The following is a 24,936-nucleotide window of genomic DNA, read 5'->3' as shown; positions in this document are numbered from 1 at the left end:
CTCTGAAATGCAGACATCATATCCAAGAGGTAGGGAGACTAGACACAAAATGAGTGCCAGCAAATTTGGGTTTCTGATAACAGTCCAGAATGCTGTTTAACTTGTCTGTGTGTTAGTAGAGATTACTGTTCATCATCACATTATTTTGCTTTTTCTGACCTCATTAAAATGAGACTTTTGCTTATAAGGATTCCCCACATTTGTACTGGGCTTCTAACCTTTCCTCAGAGCTATAGCCAGATGGTGAACAGGGGTCTGGGGAGGTGTGTCAATCACCTTGCATTTCTGCTTTAAAATCCTTCTTACAGTGATCTGGACAGATATGGAGAAGGCTTGCCTAAAACTGTAAAAAAAAAAAAAAAAAAAAAATCATTAAAAAAGAGGACTAATTTAAAGATGTGGAAGAGTTCTGGACTTAACAAATAAAAACAAATGAATCTGGACATTGCTTTTGGATTGAAGCCAATGCAGTCGGGCTAGTGCCTAATATTTTGGATATGGTACCTTCTCAATCACTTAGCAAACAGGTTCTCAGAGGCAGGCACTGTGGGAGCTATCAAGATGAAAAAGCAGTGTGGCCTGTAAGAGCTCAGGGTCGGAGAGCGGAGATGTGACAGAAAAAGGGCAAAGTCAATTTGCAATGAGTGAAACAGTAGAACCTGGAGGGAGTCACAAGGTGTGGCATGGACGCTTCCTATGTGCCCCCTGGGACAACGATGAGCCACGGCTTTAACCTAACGATCTTTCAGGGCCACCTGCCCCACACCCGTAACAGCGCCGGACTACGCTTTTCTTCCACCCAGAACAGGAGCTGCTTTTCTGCCAAGGCCGCCGGTGCCTTATTCCCGGCGGGGGCTTCGGTGACTGTGACAGAAGCCAGCATCAGGACGACGGGGATCTTGGACCCAGTTTGGGGCGGAGTCGTCAGGAGGCCCTAACAGTGTCTGGGGCAGGAGGGGGCAGCCTCTTCCTAGCGACACTGTCTCTCCACTCTTCCGCCCTCCCCCGCCGCCCCCGGCCTCCAGTCGGCCACAATTAAACCGCAACAAAGCGATCGGCTTGATCGGGAGGAGGAAACGGGAATGGCCAGAAGGGACAGGCGGAGGTTAGAGGTCAGAGGTCGAGAGCGCTTCGGTGGCCGCGGGACTGCAGTGGGAGGAGCTGCGGGTTCTAGGAAGGCGGGGAGCGGGGCCTAAGGGGGCGGGAGAGGATGGTGGCGGAGGCGCGCAAGAGCGGCGCGCCTGGCTGAGCTGGGCTCGGCTCGGCTCCGCGGAGGAACGCAGAACTCGGCCGCCTGGGCCCTGCAGCTAGCCCGGTCGGCCCGGAGCCGCGCCCCGCCCACCCCGCCCCGCGGAGGGCGCGCCCGAGCGAGGCGGGGCCGGGAGGAAAAGGCGCCAGCGGAGTGGCGTCTGCTGCCAACGCCGGAGGGAGACGGAGAACCCTCGGAGCCGCAACCCACCGGCGTGGAGGCAACCCCCGTCCCTAGGCCACCTCTCGCTCGCCCCCTGCTGCGGGCCAAGGCCAGCGCCCCGCCCAGAGATGGGTAAACGCGTGGATGGCGTGGCTCCCAACGCCGCCAGATCGCAGGAGCCCGGCGCCGGGGCGCTGCGCTGAGGCTCCCTCTCGGCGCAGCCCAGGAAGCCTGCAGGTGTCCTTGGCTGCTCGGCCGCCACCCGGGAGACTCCTTCACCAGTGCCCAGAGCTCTGTTCCCTGGAGCTGCCCCGCCCCCCAAGCTCGGCGCCGCGCAGGACGCCCCGTCTGAGGCCCCCCCGCCCCGGCACGGCCCCCGCAGCGCCCAGCCCAGCGCAGCTCCCCGCCGCTGTCGAGCCGCGGACGCAGGACCAGAGGCTCGCTCCAGCGGGCGCGCTTGTTTTCCTTCTGCCGCCTCACCCTGCGCAGCACCCGCCTGTCTGAAAGCCGCGTTCCGCCCCGCCCGCCATCCGTGTCCTGCGCTGGATTTATGAATGGGGGGAAGAGGCCACATGCCGCCGCCGCCGCCTCTTGTTGACCGCACGCAGCCCGGGCCCGCAGAGCTCCGGCTACCGTGAGAACGCCGGCCCGGCCCCGGCAGCCGCTCCCAGGACTTGTTGCTGCTGCGCTGCCGCCGCCGCTGCGGCGGGGAAGCCGGCTGCTCCGGGGCTCGGCGCGGACTGGGAGCAGGAGGGTGGCCCGTGTGGGTGTGAGCGCGCGCACTGCCCGGACCCTCGCAGTGCGCCTGGACAGTGCACTTCCCCGTCTTTTGGGAGGTGAAAGGGGGGCGTGTCCCGGGCCTCTAGCGTCTGAGTGCCTCGGGTCCTAGCGGGGGGAACGTGTGTGTGCTTGCCCTGCTTCCCCGGGCGCCTCGCTTGGGTCCTCGGCTCTCCTTTTCCCCTCCTGACTCCCTCCCCGGCGCTGCCAGCCCAAACCCCAACCACCTGTGCACCCGAGAAATCAACTCCTCTCGCTCCGTGCCCCGGGGGACAGGCAGGGGCAGGGCCACGCCGCAGAGGGGGCCGCCGCCGCCTCCTGCCTCCTCGTCTCCTTCCCCTCCCCCGTCTGACGCTGCCTCCTCGGGAAGGGTGTTTGGAGGGCAGCGGCCGCCCCAAGCCGAAGCCCCGCAGCGCTTCTTATGATCAGCTCGGTGTGTGTCTCCTCCTACCGCGGGCGCAAGTCGGGGAACAAGCCTCCGTCCAAAACATGTCTGAAGGAGGAGATGGCCAAGGGCGAGGCGTCGGAGAAGATCATCATCAACGTGGGCGGCACGCGACATGAGACCTACCGCAGCACCCTGCGCACCCTACCGGGCACCCGCCTCGCCTGGCTGGCCGATCCCGACGGCGGGGGCCGGCCCGAGTCCGATGGCGGTGGTGCAGGCAGCAGCTGCGGCGGGGGCTGTGAGTTCTTCTTCGACCGGCACCCGGGCGTCTTTGCTTACGTGCTCAACTACTACCGCACGGGCAAGCTGCACTGCCCCGCCGACGTATGCGGCCCCCTCTTTGAGGAGGAGCTCACCTTCTGGGGCATCGACGAGACCGACGTGGAGCCCTGCTGCTGGATGACCTACCGGCAGCACCGCGACGCCGAGGAGGCGCTCGACATCTTCGAGAGCCCGGACGGAGGCGGTGGGGGTGCGGGGCCCGGCGACGAGGCCGGCGACGACGAGCGGGAGCTGGCATTGCAGCGCCTGGGGCCCCACGAAGGAGGCGCGGGCCCTGGCGCGGGGCCCGGGGGCTGCCGCGGCTGGCAGCCCCGCATGTGGGCGCTCTTCGAGGATCCCTACTCCTCACGGGCGGCCAGGGTGAGTGGCAGGAGCCTGGGTCTCCTCTCGACAGAGACTGACTGACTTGACCACCACCTCCTTCCCAAATTACCTTACTTTACATGGGGCCCTGTGGAAATTATACCTTTACCCCACATCGCGCCCCCTGCACGCTTCAGGAGAGTGCACCCACCTGACTTACTACTTGGACCTAATCCAGCTCCTACTTTAAGGCATCCCCCCTCGCAGCGAGTAGACAACCCATAGCTGCGCTCTTGCTTTTCCACCCCCTCCTTCCTGCTCAGGCGGCCTCTCTACATCTACCCCCAATTCCTCTGAAGAACAGAGTCCTGGAGAGCTGGAATGAAGCCTTGAGCTGGGGTCAGGCAGAATTTGGGGCGATGGGAGGGAAACTAGGGTGTAAGTGGCCGATCTGGTAGGTCGTGGGGTTTGTTCCTTCCTTGTGTCCCATCTCATAGAAACCCTCCCAGCAGCTCAGTGTGCTAAGAACTGTGAGTTCTAGAGAAGGGGCCTCAGGCTTCAGCTCTTTAGCCATAATAGGCAGAACTGGGACCAGAACACCAGGTTTGGGAGAGTCCTTCTTTTTCCCAAGAAGAAGCAAGCAGGAAGAGCAAGATAAGTCAAGATGCCTGCCCCAAGCTATGCCCCTGAGGCTTTCTGGACACCAGAGTTGTCCTGGCCTCTGCTGGGATGAAGGGAGAGTCAGACAGAAAGAGCCTAAGGTTCTGGGCCCTTCGGCTCCTACAGCCAGTGGCCAGCCACAGGCTGCCTGGTGATGATCCCAGATTTGTTGCTGCTGCTTTCTTCATGCTGCAGCACAAATTGGCTTCCCAGAAAGCCCTGGTTCAGGTTACTGCTTGAAATAGGTGACGGGGATGGATGGGGGGGTAGGAGGAAGTGTAGGTTGATTTAGGCAGGATCTGGTCCCTTCCCACCACCCCCTCCTCAAGTCAATCCACTTTTCCTTAATCCTTTTAGGTGGAATGGGGTGGTGGAGAGGTAGGCTTAAGCATCTTTAAAAAAATAAAACCTGAAGGATGGCTTTAGATTCTCTAAAAAAGAGAACCCTGTACCTTAGTGTCTTATCTCAAGCCTGGCTGGGGTCTATCTGGGAGACTGAAGACCAACGTGATGCATTGGATCTGGGTGTGGGGACGCTCTCCTGCGTCGGAAGCTGGTAGTTACCTCTGGCATCCCAAGTTGTCACATTAATGAGTCTCAGAGCTCTGCTGCCTTCCTCAGCACCTCTGGTGCTGGGCCTCAACCCAGTCATGGAAGGAAAAGTTCCACTCCCCCCACCCCCAGGGGAGAGCAGGAGATTGGGAAATGGGGCTGCAGGGAGGGGCCATGCTGGCATAAATGCATCTCCTGTATCTAAGAGGAGGGAGGAGCAGAGGGGTCAGCGGCTGAGGCACACGTCCTCGGGCAACCTCTGGAAGGCAGGGACTGGTTTCAGGACTGACAGCAAAGTTAGGGTGCCACCTCTGCTTCTTCCCCTGCAGCCCTGAGACCCGCTCAGAAGGTGAGGGCTCAGTGAGGCCCTGGCAGGCTATGAACCCCATGGGCTTCTCTTGCAGTCCTCCAGCCCTGCTGGTGTACGCTTTCAGCTGTGTGCATGGTGAGAGGGGTGGGGAGGGGGCCGAGACAAGTGCAGATCCTTTTGGTTCTTTCAAAGTTGGCAATAGAGGGAGGAGGAGGCTGATTTAAGTTGGTGGAGTTGGGGAAAGAGAGAGTGCCAGGGAAGCAGGAATGAGATGAGATGCTTAGGGGCCCTGTTTCTGAACATTCTGGGGTCTCTGAAGACTTTTTGCCTACTGGGTTTCCTCTTCCTTGGATTCCAAGGGGCTGTACCATCAGTGCACTTATTTTGTCCTTAACTCACTGCCAAGTGGCCCAGCCGGGGCTCTGTGAGTAAGCTCAGAGCCTGGTTAGCCTCTAGAAGTCCTCCATGAGGCCAAGATATTAATGCTTGGCCCTTTTGATGTATCAATAGAATCACAGCAGCCAGGGCAGTCCACTTGAGGTCGGAAATTTTGGGCTGGGCTGGGTAACCCACTTAACAAAGAAACCAGGATTCAGAGGTGTTAAGTGTTTTGTCACAGACACTTAACTAATAAATAATAGAACCAGCAAACCACCCCACGCAGCCTGCCTTCTGGTTGTTAACACTGATGTGCAGGGCTGTATGGAGCTCATGCCAGAAGGGGCTCGTTTCCTACAGAGGAACACAAGCCAAGGCAAGCCTTCAGCTGTTCCTGGGACACACAAGTGAGAGTACAAAAGTTTAAAAAATTAACTGATAGCAACTGCCATTTATTGAGCACTCCATGCAGGTACTTTGCATTAATCCTCCCAGTAAACTACTAGCAGAGGTATTAATATTATCCTTATTTAATAGACTGAGGCTGTGAGAGGGCAGACAACTTCTCTAGGGTCACGCAGCTCGAGAGCGGTGGGCTGGGACTCAAAGTCAGGGCCCCCTTCCTCAGATGATCACATGCTCTTGTTATCATGCTTTTGAGGTGGCTCATTTCGTACTCTGGTCTGGGAGGTGTTCCAAGGTTCTGTACCTGCTGTGGATGACATCAGAAAACGCAGGGGCAGATGGGGACGTCAGAAGGGACACTGACTCAGTTACGCTTCCAGGCCTGAGGTACAGGGTTTCTGGGGCTGTGTTCTTCTGTGAGCTCTATTTACCCCAGGCCAGTAACACGCCCCCCACCCCACAGTGCTGTCCCCTGGGTCTGTGTGCATACCTTCCCTCCCTCAGGCCTCTTCTGCTGCCTCCCTCATCCCTGGACGGGGGCTTCCAGGGCCAGTAAGGGTAGAGGAGCCTCCCACTGACCCCGGGCATCTCTCCGCACACAGCAGCTGGTCATTTGAGTAGCGCGTTATGACAGAAGCAAAACAGATACAAACGGAAAATAAACTGAGATGATTATGGGAGGCTGTTGCCTAGCTACTGGCCTGGCCCACAGAGCCATCTCCTTTGGGCTCGCCCCACTCTCTTCGCTGCGTCTGGGCCCATGGGTGGCTGCTGCTGTGGTTCTGTTCCCATAGCCTGACCTGGGAGCTAGCGCAAGGGGCGGGCTTGTCTTAGCCCCATCTGCCCACTGCCTGCGATCTAGGCAGAGGGAGGGCTCAGCAATGGTGAGGGTGGTTTTCCAGACTGCAGGGGACCAGTTAGGGTTTGGGCAGCATCCAGAGTTCTAGAATCGGGCCTTCCTCCTTTTCTGACGGCTGACACGAGGCCTGATGGATGGGACCCTGGGCTGCTCACCTCCCTTATCCCTGTTCCCAGAGGTCCCCAGGGCTGATCTGGCTTAAGTCCAGTCATTGGCCCTCTTAAGGATGATAGTCCTCCTTTGGGTAAATCAGTACCTGTTTTGAGATTTCTCATGATGTTTCCCTTCTGAGTAGAGGAGGTTATCCCACAGGATCCCACTGCAGCCAGAGCTGAGGTTTCACATCGCCTAGGCATCCACTATGTGTCAGGTGCTGGCACCTGGGCCTTTTTCTGATATCTGACCCATGTGAGGCAGGGAGTATTAACTTTAGCTGACAGAGAAGGAAATGGAGACCACAGGGGCTTGTTGAAGGTCACATAGCTGGGGGTAGAACTAGGATCTAAGCCCAGATCTTGGGCATCCCTGTGTGTGCTTGTCTGCTGCCTCTGCCACCTCCTGGGGCTCTGCTTGGAGAGGACCTCTGACTTCAGGAGGTTCTCTGCTGTCCTCCCATCCCTTCCTTCACTTATCCCTCTGAATTAAAGCCCCCATCTCCTTGCTCCCTAGAGTTGCTCACACCTGAGCTTGCTTGCTCTTTCTTTCCCTCACTGTGGGGCTTTTATAGGACAAAAAGAAAGAAGGCTTGGTTGAGAGAGGAGACCAGGTTTTCTGTGGCCTGGGCAGAGGAATGAAACCAAGGCCTTCTAGGAAGGAAATGCAGAGTTTGCTTCCTGCTCACCTTTTCTGAAGGCCCTGGCTTCTCCTGCCTGGATGTTGCCTGGTACCAGCCACTTGGTGGGCATGACAGGCTTCTAAGTGAGGCCAGGGCTTGAGTTCCCCATGCCCTCTGGGTGAGAAAGGGCTAGGAACCTGAGTAGGAGGCTGGGTGCCCTGGCTTCCAGAGCACCCTTGGGAGGACAGTGCCAGCATGCCCCAGGGCAGCCCCTCTGCCTCCTTCCCAGGAGCAGGAGCTGTGTCAGGCCAGGGCCTGCCTCCCACCCTCACACCTGTCTCTGCCCTTAGGCAGCCTCCCAGGCTCCTCCCAGGCTTGTTTTCTGTTTTCCTCTCTTGTTCTGAACAGACCAACATTTGTCTCTGAACATCTTGTCTCTGGATGATGAGGTGTTTCTGTTTGTCACCGTTTGGGGTGGGGTGTAAGGTGGGGGAAGGGATAAAATAAACTTGGGCTATTTTGGAGAGTTGGGGGAGGAGCAGGCATGAACAGAGTCAGGCAGCCGGGCCTTAGGAACCAGGAGCCCCCAGGCCCCTCACCTCTGCCCGTGGTCAGTGTTGACCTGGGATGCTGGCACCGGGGTATGCATGCCACCTTTGTTTCTGGGCAGCCAGCCTGCCTCAACCTGACCCAGCTCCCTGTTGGGGTATTCCTCCAGCTGGGTGAGGTTACCTGCCCCTGGCAGGGATCCCCATCAGGCAGCAGGCTTGGCCCACCTTGGAGAGCCACAGGGTCTGAGAGCCCAGGTGCCAGGAGGGATTCCTGGGTGCCCCTTGTCACCTCTCCTCATGACAGGCTCCTTAGGACCAGGAGAGGGAGCAGGCAGGCACCTTGGCTTCAGTCATTCAGAAAGCATTTATTGAGCGTGTACTACATCCCAGATACCAGGGTGGCTTTTATAGAGACGAGTTAAAGGTGGTCTCTACTCCTGAAGAGAGCCAGGTCAGGTGGAGTAGGTGGCAGCTAGAGAAAATTGAGTGACAGGAAATGGTAAAGATAATACACATATATCATGAGAGGGGCCACAGTAGTCTTAAAAAATGAAGTTCAATAGGAGGTGAGGTAAAAAATGAAGTTCAATAGGAGAAGCCACACATCCCACCACTGTGTGGGATTTATTTCTTTAGGAGGGGGGTTGGTATGCAGGGAAGTTTCAACGAGGAAATATTAATAGAAGTTAAACCGGGTAGGCCCTGCATGATAATGACTTAGCTCCCTTAAATAATTTTTAGAAGGAAGCAGGTTATAAATAAATATATAAATAAATATTCAATGCGGGTAGTGCTTAAGCATGCAGAGTTAGGGAAGAAGGGAATTTCCTGGCCAGGGACCAGCCAGAGAGAGATAGGGCAGCATGGGACAGAAAGTCTTCAGGGGCAGGGACGTTCTGGTGGATGGGCAAGAGCCTGGAGTCACATTTGTCTGAATAAGTTCTTGGCCAGTGATCTGAGCTGGACTGAATTCCTTCTGGTGCTGGGACTTACCAGCTCTGGGCAGCTCAGTAGCCCTGAGTGCCCCCCAAGTGCTGACTTGGCAGAGGGTGGGCATGGTAGAGGCGGGTTCTGACACTGGAACCAGAGGGCCCTGGCTTAGGACAGGAAGGCCCAGGGCAGCCTATGAAGGGAGAGGAGCAGGGGGCCTTTGGCTGGGGCCTGGGCATCACAGTACAGGCCCTCACCCAGGAGCCCAGGGACATCTCAAAGACGCCTTGCCTGGCAGACTCCCTCTCCATTCCTGCCTCTGAGCCCCCAGGGCTGCCCACAGCCTTTCCAGTGCTGCCTGGGCACCAGGATCTCGCTTCCCCAGAAGGCTCAGCTCCACATCCATCCCCTCAGATCTTCCTCTGCAAGTGTCTTTGGCTGTGTTCTCAAATTCTCTTCTCCTACACTTCATCCTTAATATAGGTTTTTGGGCATGAGTCTTCTTATGTTTATCTGTCCATCTGTCTCCTTGGCCCTTCCTTCTTGGGCTCCCCTCCCCTGCTCCTGCTGATTGTAGTCAGCTCCCAATGACTGGTGTCTGTCACCTCCTCCCCACCCCCACCCCAACCCAGCCTGTGCCAGATTTCTGAGCCACTCTAGGCTCTGTGCTAAGTTTTACAAATATCATTTCTTTTAATCCTCGAAACAGCCCTATTAGAGAGGTACTTCTCTTAGCCATTCAGTATGCTGTAGCCTCAGGGCCTTTGCACTTACTGTTCCTGCTGCCTCTGGAGTTCTGCTGGGTCTTCATCTAACTTGCTCCCTCACTTCTTCAGGTCTCTGCTTCCATGTCACCTTGGCACTGAGGCCTTGCCTGACCACCCTATTTGAAATAGCTACCCCACCCTCTCACTTCTTAACCTCCTTTCTCTTTATTTTTCTCCCTAACACTGATACCATCTGACATACTATATTTTACTTGTTTATTTGTTGACAGTCTGAAGGGCAAGGTGTTTTGCTTCCTGCTGTTCCACAGCACCCAGAATAGTGTCTGGCACATAGTAGGTACTCAATTTTTCATTTTATGAACAAAGATCCTAAGGCTCAGAGAGATCAAGAAGCTTGCCCAAGGCCTCCTGGGCTGTAACTGCAGAGCCAACTTGCACCCAAAAGTGTGTGACTTTACATAGTGTGTGTCCTGCATTGCCAAGGACAGTTGTGCAATGAGCTCGGTGAAGGACACTGGTCACAGGGGTGGCCCACCAGCTGAAACAGTTGGGCGTCAGGGAACAGATGGGTCCCCAACAGGATACAGCTGGCCAGTGTGAGGGGCCCAGGAGAGCAGGAAGCTTGAAGGAGCAGGGTGCTCCTTCACAGAGGCTAGGACCCTCCTGTCCAGGGCGGATTGAACCTCCTGCATCCTCCCACCTTGCAGGAGAGGGGCTGCTGCTGGCCAGACCAGTTCACACGGGTGGCTTTCCACCTGGACAGTTTTAATTTCCAGCAAAATCCATGCCCTCTGTCCCCAGGCAATGGAAAGAAGGGACAACTTTGGCCATGGGAACCAGGCAAGTCACTTGTCCCCAGGCCTCAAGTTTCGCCATCTGTACAACAGCAGAAAGGACGTTGAGTTCAGTGACCTTCTAAATCTCACTTCTGAAAAGCAAAGACTTTGTGATAGTTTGGGTTCCAGATCCAGCTCGTCCTCAGAAGCTGCAAGGGGGTGTCCGCAGAGGCCCCCCTGCCCCGCCTCAGCTCTGTTGCCATTTACTGAGGCCTCACTGTGTGCCAGGCGCGTACTGTGTCGAGGCTCACGCAGTCCTGCAGGAACACCACTAGGGAACTAGCGCCATCCCACGGTGCAGAGAGGGACTGAGCGGCGTGGCAGGATGGGGCACCCGGGGCTCCTTGGCTCTTTTTTGCCTTCAGTCTCAGCTCCCTGAGACCATCCAGCCCTGTGGGGGGCAGAGGCCGATGGGCAGTGCTCTGAGGAGCCCCGCCAGCTGGCAGAATGGCCCAGGCTGGATAGGAGGCTCAAGTGTGAGGCCTTGACCTCTAAGTTGGGTAGTGCAGCTGCCTCCTCCCTGGTCCCTTTAATGTCCCAATCGAGTTGTGAGAATGGAACTTCCCTGGTGGTCCAGTGGTTAAGACTCTGTGCTTCCAGTGCAGGGGGAGTGGGTTCAATCCCTGGTCTGGGAACTAAGATCCCACATGCTGTGCAGTGCGAGCAAGAAAAACAGAAAAATCACAGACCAAAAAAAGAGTTGTGAGAAAGACAGCTGTATCCTTGCCACCAAAGGGCAAAGGCTGGGTGAAAGTAGGGCCACCACTTACAGCATAATTTGGCTTGGGGAATAATTTAGAGGAGAGAGGAATAATTTGGGCCCTGAAGGGGAACCTGTATCCCCAGGACCCAATATGGGGCAACCTGCCAGAGCACAGGCCACTGCATCCATCAGGGCTCGGCCTCAGCTCTGCCTGTCTCCTCAGGGAGGGAGTGCTTTCTGGGACCAGCCTAGAGGGGCCACACGAGAGACTGAGGCCCCATGTAGGTTTCATCAAGGAGGATTGTCCCACCTTTGGTCAAAGGGGCCAAGAGGAAAGATCTGTGAGTCAGGGGACCCAGCCTCAGTTTAATCCTCAACAAGTCCTTTTCCCTGTCTTGTGCCTCTGTTGGCCCTGAGAGGTGGGCACATGTGGTTCCCCTTTCTCTGTCCTCATTCTGAGAGAGGAGCAGGGAGGGGTGGAAGTAAGTAGATGGGATGGTTCAGTGTTTTTTTAAAATAATGAGTGCACAGTGCAGGAATTGAGGGTGGCTGGCACCCGCTGGGCCTGCTGCAGAAGGAGCCCATGGGACAGAGTTGAGGAAGGCACCTTGGCTCTGCAGGTGGGAGAGTGTCCCGGCGCCACAGCACCCTTCTTCCCCCCCCACCCCCGCCACCCACCACCCTGCTCCCTGCACCCTCTGCTCCGTCCCTTGGCAGCTTTTCGTGAACTTGTTTATCCAAATTGCTAATTAACTTCATGTTGGGCTCCCAGGTGGGCCAACTCTCCTGGCTAACATTTCCTTCTGAGAGTGCAAGCTTCTGCTTCCCAGACTTCCTGGCAGAGCTGGGATATGCTGACCCCACCCCTCACCCCAGCCTCCTCTGCTTGGGAGAGCAGTGCCAGGGCTCGGGGTTCCTGGTATCACCATGGCCACTGGATATGTGCCTCCACCAGCTCATCTCTGGACGGCCTTGGAACACCTATGGGCTGGAGCTATTTGCCTAATGCCCATGTCAGCCGAATTGTCTTGACAGCCCATTCCTCATGGGAAGAAAAATGAAACCAGACAGGGAACTTCAAATTCACCTTCATGGAGAGAAGCAGGCAGAAGAAGCTACAGACAGAGTTGTCAAGTGGGAAAGCACGTCTGTAGTCTGCTAATCTGCTTCTCCTAACTTACTGTATCTGATCAACCTGTCCATGCTCAAGTGTAAATAAGTCTTAGTTTAGTGTCTGGTGTCTGTCCCAAGTCAAAGATATATTTTCCTACGGGTGAAATTATCAGTCATCAGAGAGCTGGCTGGGAGAAGTATTGATAATTCGGATATGACTTTCCTGGGTTTATGAATTGACCCTGCCCGGAAGCTGTGAAAAGAAAGTAAATGGTGCTGAGTTCAAATCTGGTTTCCATCCCTTTAAGGCTGTGTGACCTTAGACAAGTATATAACCTCTCTGATCCTCAGCTCCTCCTTTGGAAAATGGGATAATGGGGCCTACCTCATAGGGAAGGCTGAAGGTGATAACACAGAATGCCCAAGTGTGTGAGACAGAGTATAGAGAACTAATGAATGTTCATCCCCAAAGTTCCCTTCTCCGACTCACTTCTGCTCCAGAAATCCTTGGAAGCACCATTTCTTGCTTCATTTTCCCAGCTCATGAGCTTACACGTGCTCAGTTGTGTCCAACTCGTTGTGACTCTGTGGACTGTAGACCACCAGGCTCCTCTGTGGAATTTTCCAGGCAAGAATCCTGGAGCAGGTTGTCATTTCCTACTTCAGGGGATCTTCCTGACCCAGGATCCAACCCATGTCTCTTACATCTTCTGCATCGGCAGGAGGATTCTTTAACACTAGAGCCCCCTGGAGAGCGCCATTCCCCCTATATTCCCCCTTGGTGTTTTGCGGTACTAAGAACAAGGTATGTCTGCCCACACCTGCAGACTCTCAGGGAGGAAAGCATCTCTGGGGAGCATCATTAGATAGGGGGCAATGCCATGGCCAGGTGGAAATCGGAGTGGGGTGGGCATTGGGGTTTGCCAGGTGGTCATGGGGCACAGTCTTCCCTCATGTATCTTATTTAAGCTCAGCCCTCTGCTCAGGGACCAAACCCACCTCCACCCTCCCAGCAGGACAGGCTACAGCAGGGGGCGTGGACCCCAGCAACCAGTACCCTGACAGTGGTGAATGATGTCACATGAATAACAAATGAAGTCTCCGTAATTGGTGTTATTACACATGCATTTCATCTCCATTCATAATGATTGGACACTTAAACCCAGCCGTTCCTCTGCTGAGTGCCGCTGTCATCATTCTAGCTACGATTTCGGCAGCTGTCTAGATCGGCTGTTGCTACACTCTGATCCCAGTGGGTGCAGTTTATTTTTTATTGGCGCTTAGTGTCTCAGGAAATGTCAGTTCTTGAGAAGGGCGTGCGTGCGTACGTGCGTGCTCAGTCGTGTCCAACTGTTTGCAACCCTATGGACCATAGCCCGCCAGACTCCGTCCATGGGATTCTCCAGGCAAGAATACTGGAGGGGGTTGCCATGCTCTCCTCCAGGGGACCTTCCCAATTCAGGGATCTAACCTGCATCTCTTGCGGCTTCTGCATTGCAGGCAGATTCTTTACTGTTGAGCCACCAGGGAAGCCTCTTAAGAAGGGACAGAGTCGATATTCTGCACAGACTACCCTGTCTCCTGCCCTGGAGCAGGCTGTCTTCCTTCTCACCGTCTGGGCAGTCAGCTGGGACATTCTAGGGTGAGAGGCTGGCCAGAGGGGCTATGACAGGGCTTGAAGATGTGGGTCACAGTCAGAGCTTAATAGGTAGAAGGCCAGCTCCTTGCCTCTAGGTACTCCTTAATGCAGTGGCTCTCTTAACTTAGTGTGTATCAGAATTACTGGGAAGGATTGTTGAAACATTATTAGATCCTCCCCCCAGCATTTGTCATTCAGTAGGTTTGAGTGGGGCCTGAGACTTGGCATTTCTGACTGGTTTCAATTGATGCTGATGCTGATGCTCCTGGTCCAGGCCCTCACTTTGAGGACCACTGCCTTAAAGTCTAGTTACTCAAGTTGCAGTCTGTGGACAAGCAGCCTCACCTGAGAGCCTGTTAGAAATGCAGAAGCCCAGGCTCTGCCCCAGACCTCCTGAATCAGAGTGGCATTTTAACAAGGTTCCCAGATGGCGTATATAGCCATTCCAATTTGAGAAGCTCAGAGCACGACAGGGTTAGAGGTGGGCAGAGGTAGGCAGTAGGCAGGATGGGGCAGCTATAGATCTCTGTTCAGCTCCTTCCAGCCAAGAGCAGCCTCTAACTTCTATGCACCTAACAAGGACTGGGAAGTACTGCCTTAGCAAGCACATGGATAAAGGGCTTCCCTGGTGGCCCAGACAGTAAAGAATATGCCTGCAATGCAGGAGACCCGGGTTCGATCTCTGGCTTGGGAAGATCTCCTGGAGAGGGAATGGCTACCCACTCCGCTATTCTTGCCTGGTGAATTCCATGGGCAGAGGATCCTGGCAGGCTATAGTCCATGGGGTTGCAGAGTTGGACAGGGCTGAGCAACTCACAACACACGGATGAAGACCCTCCAGGGAGGGAATTCCAGCCCCTCACTGTGCACCTTAATCCCACCTCTCACCACCTGACAGACTGCATGGTGACCTATGGCCCCTCCCTCCATGGGCAGAGGGCCCTGTCCCCGCTGGGCGCATCCATTCCTGACACAGCTGCCCTCACTCTCCTCCCCGCCCATAGGTGGTGGCCTTCGCCTCTCTCTTCTTCATCCTGGTGTCCATCACCACCTTCTGCCTGGAGACCCACGAGGCTTTCAACATCGACCGCAACGTGACGGAGATTCACCGGGTGGGGAATACTACCAGCGTGCGCTTCCGGCGGGAGGTGGAGACGGAGCCCATCCTGACCTACATCGAGGGCGTGTGCGTGCTGTGGTTCACGCTGGAATTCCTGGTGCGCATCGTGTGCTGCCCGGACACGCTGGACTTCGTCAAGAACCTGCTCAACATCATCGACTTCGTGGCCATCCTGCCCTTCTACCTGGAGGTGGGACTGAGTGGCTTGTCATCCAAGGCGGCCCGCGACGTGCTGGGCTTCTTGCGCGTGGTGCGCTTCGTGCGCATCCTACGCATCTTCAAGCTCACACGCCACTTTGTGGGGCTGCGCGTGCTGGGCCACACCCTGCGCGCCAGCACCAACGAGTTCCTGCTGCTCATCATCTTCCTGGCCCTGGGCGTGCTTATCTTCGCCACCATGATCTACTACGCGGAGCGCATCGGCGCTAGGCCCTCCGACCCGCGGGGCAATGACCACACCGACTTCAAGAACATCCCCATCGGCTTCTGGTGGGCCGTCGTCACCATGACAACACTGGGCTACGGGGACATGTACCCCAAGACATGGTCCGGCATGCTGGTGGGGGCGCTGTGTGCACTGGCCGGCGTGCTCACCATTGCCATGCCCGTACCTGTCATTGTCAACAACTTTGGCATGTACTACTCTCTGGCCATGGCCAAGCAGAAGCTGCCCAAGAAACGGAAGAAGCATGTACCTCGGCCGCCCCAGCTGGAGTCGCCCATTTACTGCAAGTCACAGGAGACCTCGCCCAGGGACAGCACCTACAGTGATGCCAGCCCCCCTGCCCCAGAAGAGGGTGTGGTTGAGAGGAAACGGGCAGGTGAGGAAAGCCACCTCTCCCCTAGTGGCCAGGGGAGCTCCCGACTGAAACTCAGGCATTGGAGTTTGGGGTTGTGCTCTGGTTGCACTGGCTACCGTATATAAAAGGCATGCCTTTAGGAGGGCACAGTATTGAGGCTGAATCTCCATTTTCTGATCGCTTCCTGAACATCAGGCTCTGTAGAATGAGTATCCCACGAAATTTAGGTTGTTATGGGCAGTGCATGGGGCTGTAAATGAGAAGCCTGGGTTTCTAATCCTGTCTTGGCCAGTGTGCTGTGTGCCCCCGGGCCAGTCATTCACCCTCTCTGGGTATAAATGCCTCACCTGTAAAACAGAAATGCTATCAATATCTTATTTCCAAGACTTGGACAAGCCCCAAATGAATGACGGATATGAAAGTACTTTGAGAAGTTAAACCCACTTTACAAATATCAGGCACTGTCATTATTAGCTGGAGAGGAGGGCAGCTGTTCTCCTGAGGAGCATCAACACATGAATCATTTCTTTCCAAACGTTCGAGTCTGGTGTCTCTTGGCCTAATAAATGTGATAACGTAATGGCTGTGGGAGGCTGCCTTCTGTTTGGCACAAGCTAGATTGAATCCTGGGCCTGGGGTTTAACATGGATGCAAGGGAACCAAGAGGGAGCAGCCCAGACAATATTGGGAGAGAGGAAAGGAAAGGGAAAAAACTGGTAGCTGCAAGGTGGAATAACCAGACCTGAGGGTCTGAATCATGCTATCCAAGGATGGGAAAGGCCAGCTCAGGAAAGCTTGCTTCTACCTGAGTCAAGAGGTGAAAGGAAATTTGCTTCATCCACAGCAACACAGAGTTATGTTGGAGAGTGGGAACCCAATTGTTAGGTATGGGATGAGCTCCTAAGAGAGGTATGAGATTCCTAGTATGGGGGGTCCATTGGATGCCAGGCCAGTGGGGAGCTGCTCATAAGACAGCAGCTCCCTCCTGGCATGGCTCTGGGGATAAAGTAGGACTTGTCCTTGTGGGGAGGTGCCTGGCTCAGAATATTCACCTGTGGCCTGTTGGTGGGGGCCCATCCTACATGCCGGGGTCATTCAAGGGCATGGGTCTTTCAAAGACCTTGATGGAACCCTTTAGGCTCCCCTTCTCTCCCCCACCAAAATGGTACCTTTTTCCCAGATTCCTGAACAGAAATCTCCCAGACAGTACCCCAGGGAATTTCAGTTCTACCCTGAGGTCCATTCAGGGCTCAGAGGGTAAGTTATATCACAATGTACAAGTCCCTGGGCTTCTGCCATGCACACTTCACCTGTGGCACCATGACCTGTGCCTTAGCCTGACCCTAACTCCTTGGTCACAGTAAGGGCATTCCTGGTCCCTGCCTTCAGACCAACTGGCCACCCCCCTTCTCCAGACCTAGGGACTCAGCTTTGCCTGTGATGTTGCCTGTCCAGTGGAGCAGGGGTCGGGACTAAGAGCATACACCAGTGGGAGCAGAATTGGAGCCTCTTCCCCTCAGGGTGGGGGTGGGAGTGTCTTCCCCCAGACACAAGTTAGCCCGTGAGACAAAGGGCTCTGAATCCTTCGGGCATCAACTCTGGCTTGGAATGCCTGGTGACTAAGAGTAAGTGCCTTCAGGTGGCCCAGGAAGACAGCTGTGGAAGCCACTCTGTAAGTTTAACCCCATCAAGCCAGACACTCTCCCAGGGAATGCATACTCATCCAAGTGTCAGCCTGAGCCAAACCCAAGGAGGCAGCAGACTCTACTGCCTGCCTTGGGCTGATCTCACAGGGCCAACATGGGGAGTCTCTGCTTTTGGGGTATCTGTGGCTCCATCTCCAGCCAAGACTGAGAGGAAAGCCAGCATCCCACTCTTTGTCCCCAGGAGTAGGCCCGCCCCCTGGTTCTGGCAGCACTCTCCCTGTGGGTTGGGTAAGTGATGCTCTAGGTCAGGGATCAGCCCTCCTGCAGCCTCCTTTTTGTCTGCCCCTTTAGATTCCAAGCAGAATGGCGATGCCAATGCGGTGCTGTCGGACGATGAGGGAGCCGGCCTCACCCAGCCCCTGGCCTCCGCCCCCACCCCTGAGGAGCGCAGGGCCCTGCGCCGCTCCGGCACCCGAGACAGAAACAAGAAGGCAGCTGCCTGCTTCCTGCTCAGCGCTGGGGACTATGCCTGCGCCGATGGTAGTGTCCGCAAAGGTATGGCTCCCCAGGCCGGGCAGGGGGGGAGCCCCCATGGAGCTGAGTCTCCCCAGTGTCCCCCATGGAGCTTGAGGTCCCCTCCTCCTCTGAGGCCGTGGCCACCATCTCCTCTGCCTTGGACGCACCCTCGCTTTTAGGATGGGTCCCCTTATGTTCTAGTCCATGGATTAGAAAGGCCCGTGACATCCCCAGAAGGTACACAGAGCCCCCCTACCTGCCAGGTGCCCTCCGGAAAGACAAGTGCTGGAGGGTGAGGGGACCACAGATCAGGGCTCCTGCCTGCTCCTTCCGTTTGATCACTTTCCTTTCCTCTGGTTCCTGCTGTGACCTTTAGGCCTGACTCCAAAGTGTCATTGCTAGCCTTCCCCTAGGCCTCCCTTAAACACAGCTCAGGCTTCCTCAGTAAGTAGTCCCAGGAGACTCCCAGGAGTCTCAGGAGTCAGGGTGAGAATGGAGTTCTCGTGTGAGGTCTTCAGAGAGCCTGGCATAGGCCCTACGTCCTCTGTCCTACACTGGGGGTCCTGCAGCCCAGCTGTGCAAGCCCCTGGGATGTGACTGTCCCTTCCAGGTAGAGCCAGAAGGTGACCAGGGGCTGGGAGTGGGCAGGGAGAGGGGGTATGTTCTGAGGCATGTTCTGAAGGATTTAGAGAGTTCAAGGGAAAGCTGAAATTCCATCCACAGTGGAGCTAGGGGATTCCTGGCCTGACCAAGTGGGACTGAAATGATTAGGGAAGGTGGAGCTCCATGATGACTGAGGACCAGGGCTCTCAAGCCCCAGTGTTCCTTCTACCCAGTCCCCATCACTTTTTTGTCTTTTCTGCCCTGTCCTTGTCATCTAACCTCTCTTAAAAGCCTGCCTAGTTTCGGGATAAACCCCAATTCTCACCCCAAAACAGCTGGGTATAGGCTGCTTCTTAACTCGTCTTCTTTCAGTCCAACCCCTTTCCCCCGCTACTTCCCACCATCCCCAGATTCCAAACCAAAACAAGGTCAAGTGAGGCAGGGACAGTAGCTGCTGTAGGAATAGCCTGTGATTTCTCTGTCCCCACAAGGATGTCCCTTGGCCTGCCCAGCCCAGGAAATGTCCAGGGATACCTTCCCAGGCCCTTTCCTTGGCCTGCTCATCACCACTGTCCCCAGGGCACCCTGACCCTAACCAAGCCCTGAGAGCTGTGTGTCCAGTTTTGCTGGACATGTGCCCTGTTGGGTGGCAGAAGCAGGAGCAGCAATCTGGAACCTGGATGTGGCCCAGCTAAATTTAGAGCTTTAAATGGATGGTGCTCAGACTACTTACACACTCTCCTGTGCTCCTCTGGTCACCCTTGGCCTCTGCCTAGCCCAGTCCTTGGGCTCTGGGTGTGCCTGTCCCTCCTGCCCTCCCCCTACACCCCAAACACACTGAGGCTTCTCCTGTGTCCTAGTTCAGACCTGGAGCCTTGTTCTGGCTGGAGAATGCTAAGTGGTTAGCATGGAAGGTGGGGTGGCAGGGACCCCACCCCCCATGGAGGACTTGAGCAAACAGAACCAAATCCTGAGCATCCCTGTGTTCATCCAGTGTGGTGAAAGACTCAGTGGAAGTTTCGGTGTGGAGGAGGAGGCTGTGAGGGTGCAAGTCAGAGGAGAGACCCTGAGGTCCTGGGGAGCAGGTCCCGTCTGAGAAGGAGCCCGCGTGTGAGCATGCGTGGGGCTGGGGAGCCTGTGTCCCACCACCGTATCTCTCTGGGTGCTTGTGGGGCCTGGCTGCTCTAGTTTCAAGATGCCTCCACACTGCTTCTTGGCAACAAGCATGTAGCTCAGCCAATTAGAGTGACCTTCGAGAGGGAACAGGTGGGTTGCTGGGAAACAGGCCCTGCTAAGGAAGCGTGGCAGTTAGCATCGCCAAACTCCCAGTGTGCATTCGGCAACTTTACCCATGCCAGACCACGCCGCACTTCTCTGCGCTTGGGCTACATTCAGGTCCAGGAGGGAGTAGGCCCAGGACTCCTCCATCCACCAGCACAGACAGCAATGAGACCTATGTGACAGAGTATGAACTCCCTGGGAGGAAAGCGGTGCGTGATAATTAGGGTTTCTTAGGGTTGAGAAAGAAGGGTCCTGAGGGCTGCAGGGTCTTTGTACAGCTGGAGGGAAACTTACCTGGGGATGATGACAAAGCAAAGGGCAGCCGAGGATGGGGCCCTGGGGTCCATCTGGAGACCAGAGAGAGCCAGGAAGCCTTTCCCAGCTGAAGCAGACCTCTGCAGCCAGCCCTGGGGCTGCCTGCCCCGCTGAGTCCCCGGAACACGGATCCCATGGAGCGTCTCAGGCGAGGAGCTGCGCCCCCCTGACCCATGTGCCTTTTCTTCACCAAGGCTGTGGAAAGTCCCGGAGCCTAAACAACATAGCGGGAGCGGCTGGAACCAGTCTGGGTCTGTCTCCACTAGCATCGCGATACAGCTCACCCTACCCTCCGAGAAAACCCCTGCTCGCCCACCCCTTCCACCCGCTCACCAGTCCACCCCCTGGACACTCGGCCTCGTAGCTGCACCCTCAGCTCTCCCTGACCCTGGGCACCCGCACACAAACAGGCACACACATGCCTCCAGCCTCGTCCCTCCTGTGTCTTCGGGAATCAAACAGGATACGGGAGAATTGAGGCCCCCGAGCCTCCCGTCCACAGCACCCAGCTCCCTAAAAGGTTCAGCCCTGGAGCCTGAGAGCGAGGGGAGGTTACTTTTAGGCCTCCTACCCCACTCACTCCCATTCTCAGCTGAAGGTGCCGTCACCCCTAGGACTCTGTAACTGTGTCTCTGGGCCTTGCCTCCCTCTCAGGCTCCCACCTAAATCACAGCAAATGCACCCCCATCCCTCAGGGCCTTCAACAAGTAACCGAACAGCTTGCAGTTGAACATCTCTGTCTGTCTGTCTGTCCATCCCACACCCAGAGCAACCAGGAATAAGCTGTCCCTTGGGGCGTGGGGCGCAGGCAGGGGTTCCCAAGTTGGAGCCCCAGGATAGGTGGCCTAGATGCAGGGATGTCCCCCTCTCGGTGGACCCCAGCCTCGGAGCCAGCCTCCCATCTGTGCCCCACCCCCCCGAGCTGCGGCATCGCTGGCCACGCGGCTTCCCCTGCTTCCTCTACAGTTCTCCTTCCTCTCCTGCTCCCTCCAGCTCCCAGTCCTGCCTCTGAGTCACCTGCCACTCCCACCCAGCCTCTGCGCTCTATATCGCTGCCAGAACCGGAGACTCATCTAATTTCTATAATTAAGTGTATTCATTTACTTAACGAGCCCAGGAGCACAACAGGTTTGTGAGTCACAGAGTGAGCAGGGGTGCACCCCGGGCAGGGGCAGCTGAGGGGAAGTGCAGGGACAGGAGCCATCCTGCCCCCACCCACTGCCTCCCGCAGGGGCACGCGGCCACGCCCAGGGCCCCTCCTCAGGGCAGGCCCCCAGCACACCAGCCAGGCTCGCTGGGACCACACTTCAGCCAAGACATTTCCTGTTTCACCTGATGGGAATTAGACCTGACAGCAGAGCTGGGCGCCTGGCAATTTTTAGAGCCAGATTATGCAACTTTGTGGAGGGAATGACTAAGTAAGGCCCATGTCTGCCCCTTCCAGAATGGGCAGAGATAGGCACCGCCAGACAGCATTCAGGGACTCGGCAGGAGGCGGGGGACTCTGGAAGCCGCCCCAGAAGGTGAACTGGGCACAAAGGTCAGACCATTTCATGGGATTGCAGGGGATAATGAAGAAGAGCATATTCTAGAAACATTCCCATTTCAGTCAGTGCCTTCTTCAGCCTTGGACAGACACAGGAAATTCTCTTCAAGGTGGGTCCTGGGCTCTCCCCGCCCTGCTGTGGTCTGTGGGGCTGGCGTTCTGTTTGCTCTCGGGAGGAAGAGAAGAAGAGCTGAGAAGATACAGGACCATTCATGCCACTGCCCCTCAGAAAGGGACACAGACAGGCAAGCCCTGGGGAGCAGGACAGAGAGCAGGGCACCTTCTACCCTTTCAGTCCCGTCTGAGAGCCCAGCTTCTCTTCCAGTAGGATGGTTTAGGTCCTGCCCCCTCTGGGCTCCCCGGTGCTGGGGTCCTGACTCCAACATGGACACTGTGAGTGAGGTGACCGGCGTAGCATGGGCACTACAGCTATTTCCTCCTCTCACTTGCCTTTCTGGTTCAGGGAACTGAGGCGGCTATTTCTGTGGCAGCCCTCAAGTTGTCAGGAGCCCAAGTTTCCACGGCACCCACCGCCTCCTTCCCTCTTCCCTCCCACAGGAACGGGCATGCTCATGGCACCCCCATGGTGGGCACAGATGTCCCTGGGCGACATGATGCAGGAGTGCCAGCCTGGGGCCCCTTGAGCCTTGAGGGGGCTGGGTGGGCTCCCACACACCCCTCCTGGCTCTCTGGCTTCTGTAGGGCTGACACAGGATTGAGCCAACAGTAACGCTGAGTAGGCTGCCCGCCCCAGCTCCCTCCCAGGGTCCTGGGAAAGGACAGAGCAAGTATACAGGGCCCCACAGTACTCTAGGCCCTGCCTGGGAAGGTGGCCCTCTTCACAGGCCTCAGGCTTGCCCAGGCCCTGGGCCTCCCCGTTTTAGGAGAAAGCTCTGTCTTCTGCCCACAGTCTGAGAGCACAGTTTGCTTTCCCTTGCCTCTGGATCTGGGCTTGTACCCATTACTTTGGCTTCTAACCATCTTCCCCTTCATCTGTGACCCAGCCCCTCCCTGCAGAGCAGGGGAAGCAGGCCAGGCAGGAGTTGCTACCTTTCCTGTTTGTACTAGTTGCTGCTGACAACTGTGGAGACCAGTCCTCAGCCCTCAGGGCTTCTGAGAGGGGAAGCTGTGAGCTGGAGCCAGAGGGGAGGGTGCATGGGAGTCAGAGGAGAAGCTGTACAACAGCCCTGGCTCCCTTTCCGCAGAGCTTCCTCGGGGCAGGGCCTTGTCTGCCCTGGCCAGAGAGTATCACCTCCCCAAGTCCCTGCCCCCACTGCAGCCTCCTGCCTGCCCTACCTGTGCTCCCACTAGGAAGGCAGGGGAAGGCAAGGCACAGGCCCCTGCTGTCCAAGGCTGAGAAGGAGATGTCTGGAAGGGCTCACTGAGGTGTTGGGTTTCCTGCCTCCTCTCCTGAGCGGGGCACATTCGTCCTCCCTGAGCTTCCTCTTCAGCACTCACCCTGCAGCTGCTGGGACTCTCTTCCTGGCAGACTGAGGAAAGGAGCTGGGCCTGACATGGCAGCACACTCAGGAGCCTTCCTCACCAGCCCCTGGGACAGTGGACTAGACTAGGTGGTGACAGCAGATGGAACTGTGTTGGGGGGGCGGAGCACAGGCTGGGCAGGCGATGGCCTGTGGGCTGAGAGCCCCGGCAGGAACTTCCCTTGCTGCCTCCATGCCAGGCTGCAGAGCTGTGATCCCTCTCCCCACCACACTGCAGCTTTGGGGACCTGAGGGCTCCTGGTTCCTGGAGCTCATTACCCGACAGGCATGGAGCTGAGCTGTGACATCACCTATGGGTCACTGTGGCCCAGCGCTGGGTTGGCAGAAGGACGATGAAGGGCTCACCCTTTCCTTCCTGTCCCTGCTTTCTGGTTTCTTAACTCCAGGCCCCATGCCTTGCATCTCTGGCCTACTCCTTAGCCCACAGCGTGTGGGTCAGCAGCTGCCTTCCTTCTAATATCTCATTCTTCGTTTCTCCCTTTCTTTTGCTGAACTCCTTACCTCTCAAGAAGGCAATGTTGAGCCGAAAGCGTGCGTCCCAGTGTCTCACACCTGTGCTCTTTAAACACAGAGACCTGCCAAGACGCCCTCTCGTCCAACTATGCCCAGGCCGAAGTCCTCACCCTCTCTTAAAGCGGCACCAACGTGAGAGAGACAGGCAGACAGACAGAAAGCCAGAGGCTTAGGGCAACTCTGGAACCCAGGCAAGAATCTTTCGCTGGGAAAGACTCATATCCTTGATTGCACAGGACTGATGGAAACCTCCCACGTGACCCTCGGGCCCAGAGCCATCGGGTCTGATGTTCTTGTTCTGTTGTACATTGAAGAGATATATATGCACATATAGTATCTATATTCATACATACTATACTATTGTGTGTAGTGCACGTGCTCTTGGTGGTCTGTCTTCTTCGTTAGGCTGTGTCTCCCCAAATCTTTGCCCGACCCCACCCCCTTTCCCTTCACTGATTCTTTGTTTCTGCCGAATGTGTATGTGGAATATCCCAGGAAAAATACACCTGGGAACTGCCAGTCCAGCTGGGTGGTCCCAGGCTAGACTCTCCCTCTTGGGAGCATTTCCCCTGTGGGCCAGAGGCTGGTGGAAGGCCAGATTGCTCCCTGGGGTCACTGCTCCACTGGCCTCACCCCACCCCAGATTGGGGCTCTACCTCCCACCCCACGCCCCAGTTGTTGGGGGACTTCCCAGGGCTCTTCTGCAGCTTCTTCCACTCCTTTCTCCACCTTCCCTGTGTCCTTGACTGAGGGGGTGTTTTGTCTTTTTTTATTTCTGGTTTTTTGTTCTGTCTCCTTCGTCCGTTTGTTTTCCAAAGATGCTGCTGGGCAGACGGGCAGGGAAGGGGTCTGTCTGCCCATCTGGCTCAGGGGTCTGAGAAGGGGAAGCCGCGGGCGAGCGGAGACCAGTTGCAATACTGTACTTCCTGGCTGGTGGCCAGAGGATGCGTGCAATAGCCGAGGCCAGGTGCCCCCCTTCGACCTTGGCCTCTGCCCCTGCCTCAGCCCTCCCTCCCCACTCCCAGCCCGCCCTGCCCCTCCCTAATGTTGGTTGTCCTTTTCTAAAGCTGTCCCCTCGTGCGTCTGAGGCATGCCTAGGCTGGGCCCTACCGCCCTGTCTGCATGCCTGTGACTGTCATGCCGTGCTCAAGCCCCAATAAAGACATCTGGAGCGTTCTGCTGTGCCTGTTGTGTGACTGCCTCTGTCTCTCCTTTCTGTGTCTGTGGGGATCTCCCTGGCTGTCCCCCCCCAGCATTTTAGAAATGCATACTCCTAACCCCACCCCCACCAGGAATCACCAGTGGAGCCCAGCTGCATTTAGAACCAGACACGAATGCTTAAGATGAAGAGTGATTCTGGCCGAGGTCCCGCCGAGAGGACTAACCTGGGACCTGGGCTCCTGGGCAGTGATCTCCACTGCTGCCCCCAACCCC

At 56.4% G+C, this 24,936-nt stretch overlaps 1 protein-coding gene across 3 annotated transcripts; it reads left to right on the top strand.

Moving 5' to 3' along the window:
- Positions 1–1,291: 1,291 nt before the first annotated feature.
- On the top strand, positions 1,292–24,678 carry KCNC4 (potassium voltage-gated channel subfamily C member 4). Of its 3 annotated transcripts, none has more exons than XM_019956877.2 (4): positions 1,292–3,278; positions 14,665–15,601; positions 17,578–17,781; positions 20,136–24,678. In XM_019956877.2, the coding sequence occupies exons 1-4, from the start codon at positions 2,610–2,612 to the stop codon at positions 20,303–20,305; spliced, it is 1,980 nt and encodes a 659-aa protein (XP_019812436.2). In that variant the 5' UTR covers positions 1,292–2,609; the 3' UTR covers positions 20,306–24,678. The 3 variants fall into 3 exon arrangements, with proteins under 3 accessions (XP_019812436.2, XP_019812439.2, XP_019812437.2); XM_019956880.2 differs by having other exon boundaries at positions 1,297–3,278; positions 23,499–24,678; XM_019956878.2 differs by having other exon boundaries at positions 1,322–3,278; positions 23,561–24,678.
- Positions 24,679–24,936: the final 258 nt, after the last annotated feature.

This window comes from Bos indicus, chromosome 3 (genome assembly GCF_029378745.1).
Source record: "Bos indicus isolate NIAB-ARS_2022 breed Sahiwal x Tharparkar chromosome 3, NIAB-ARS_B.indTharparkar_mat_pri_1.0, whole genome shotgun sequence".
Classification (NCBI taxonomy): domain Eukaryota; kingdom Metazoa; phylum Chordata; class Mammalia; order Artiodactyla; family Bovidae; genus Bos; species Bos indicus.
Note: the sequence above shows the minus strand (reverse complement) of the source record. Positions and strands in the feature narration are given on the sequence as shown.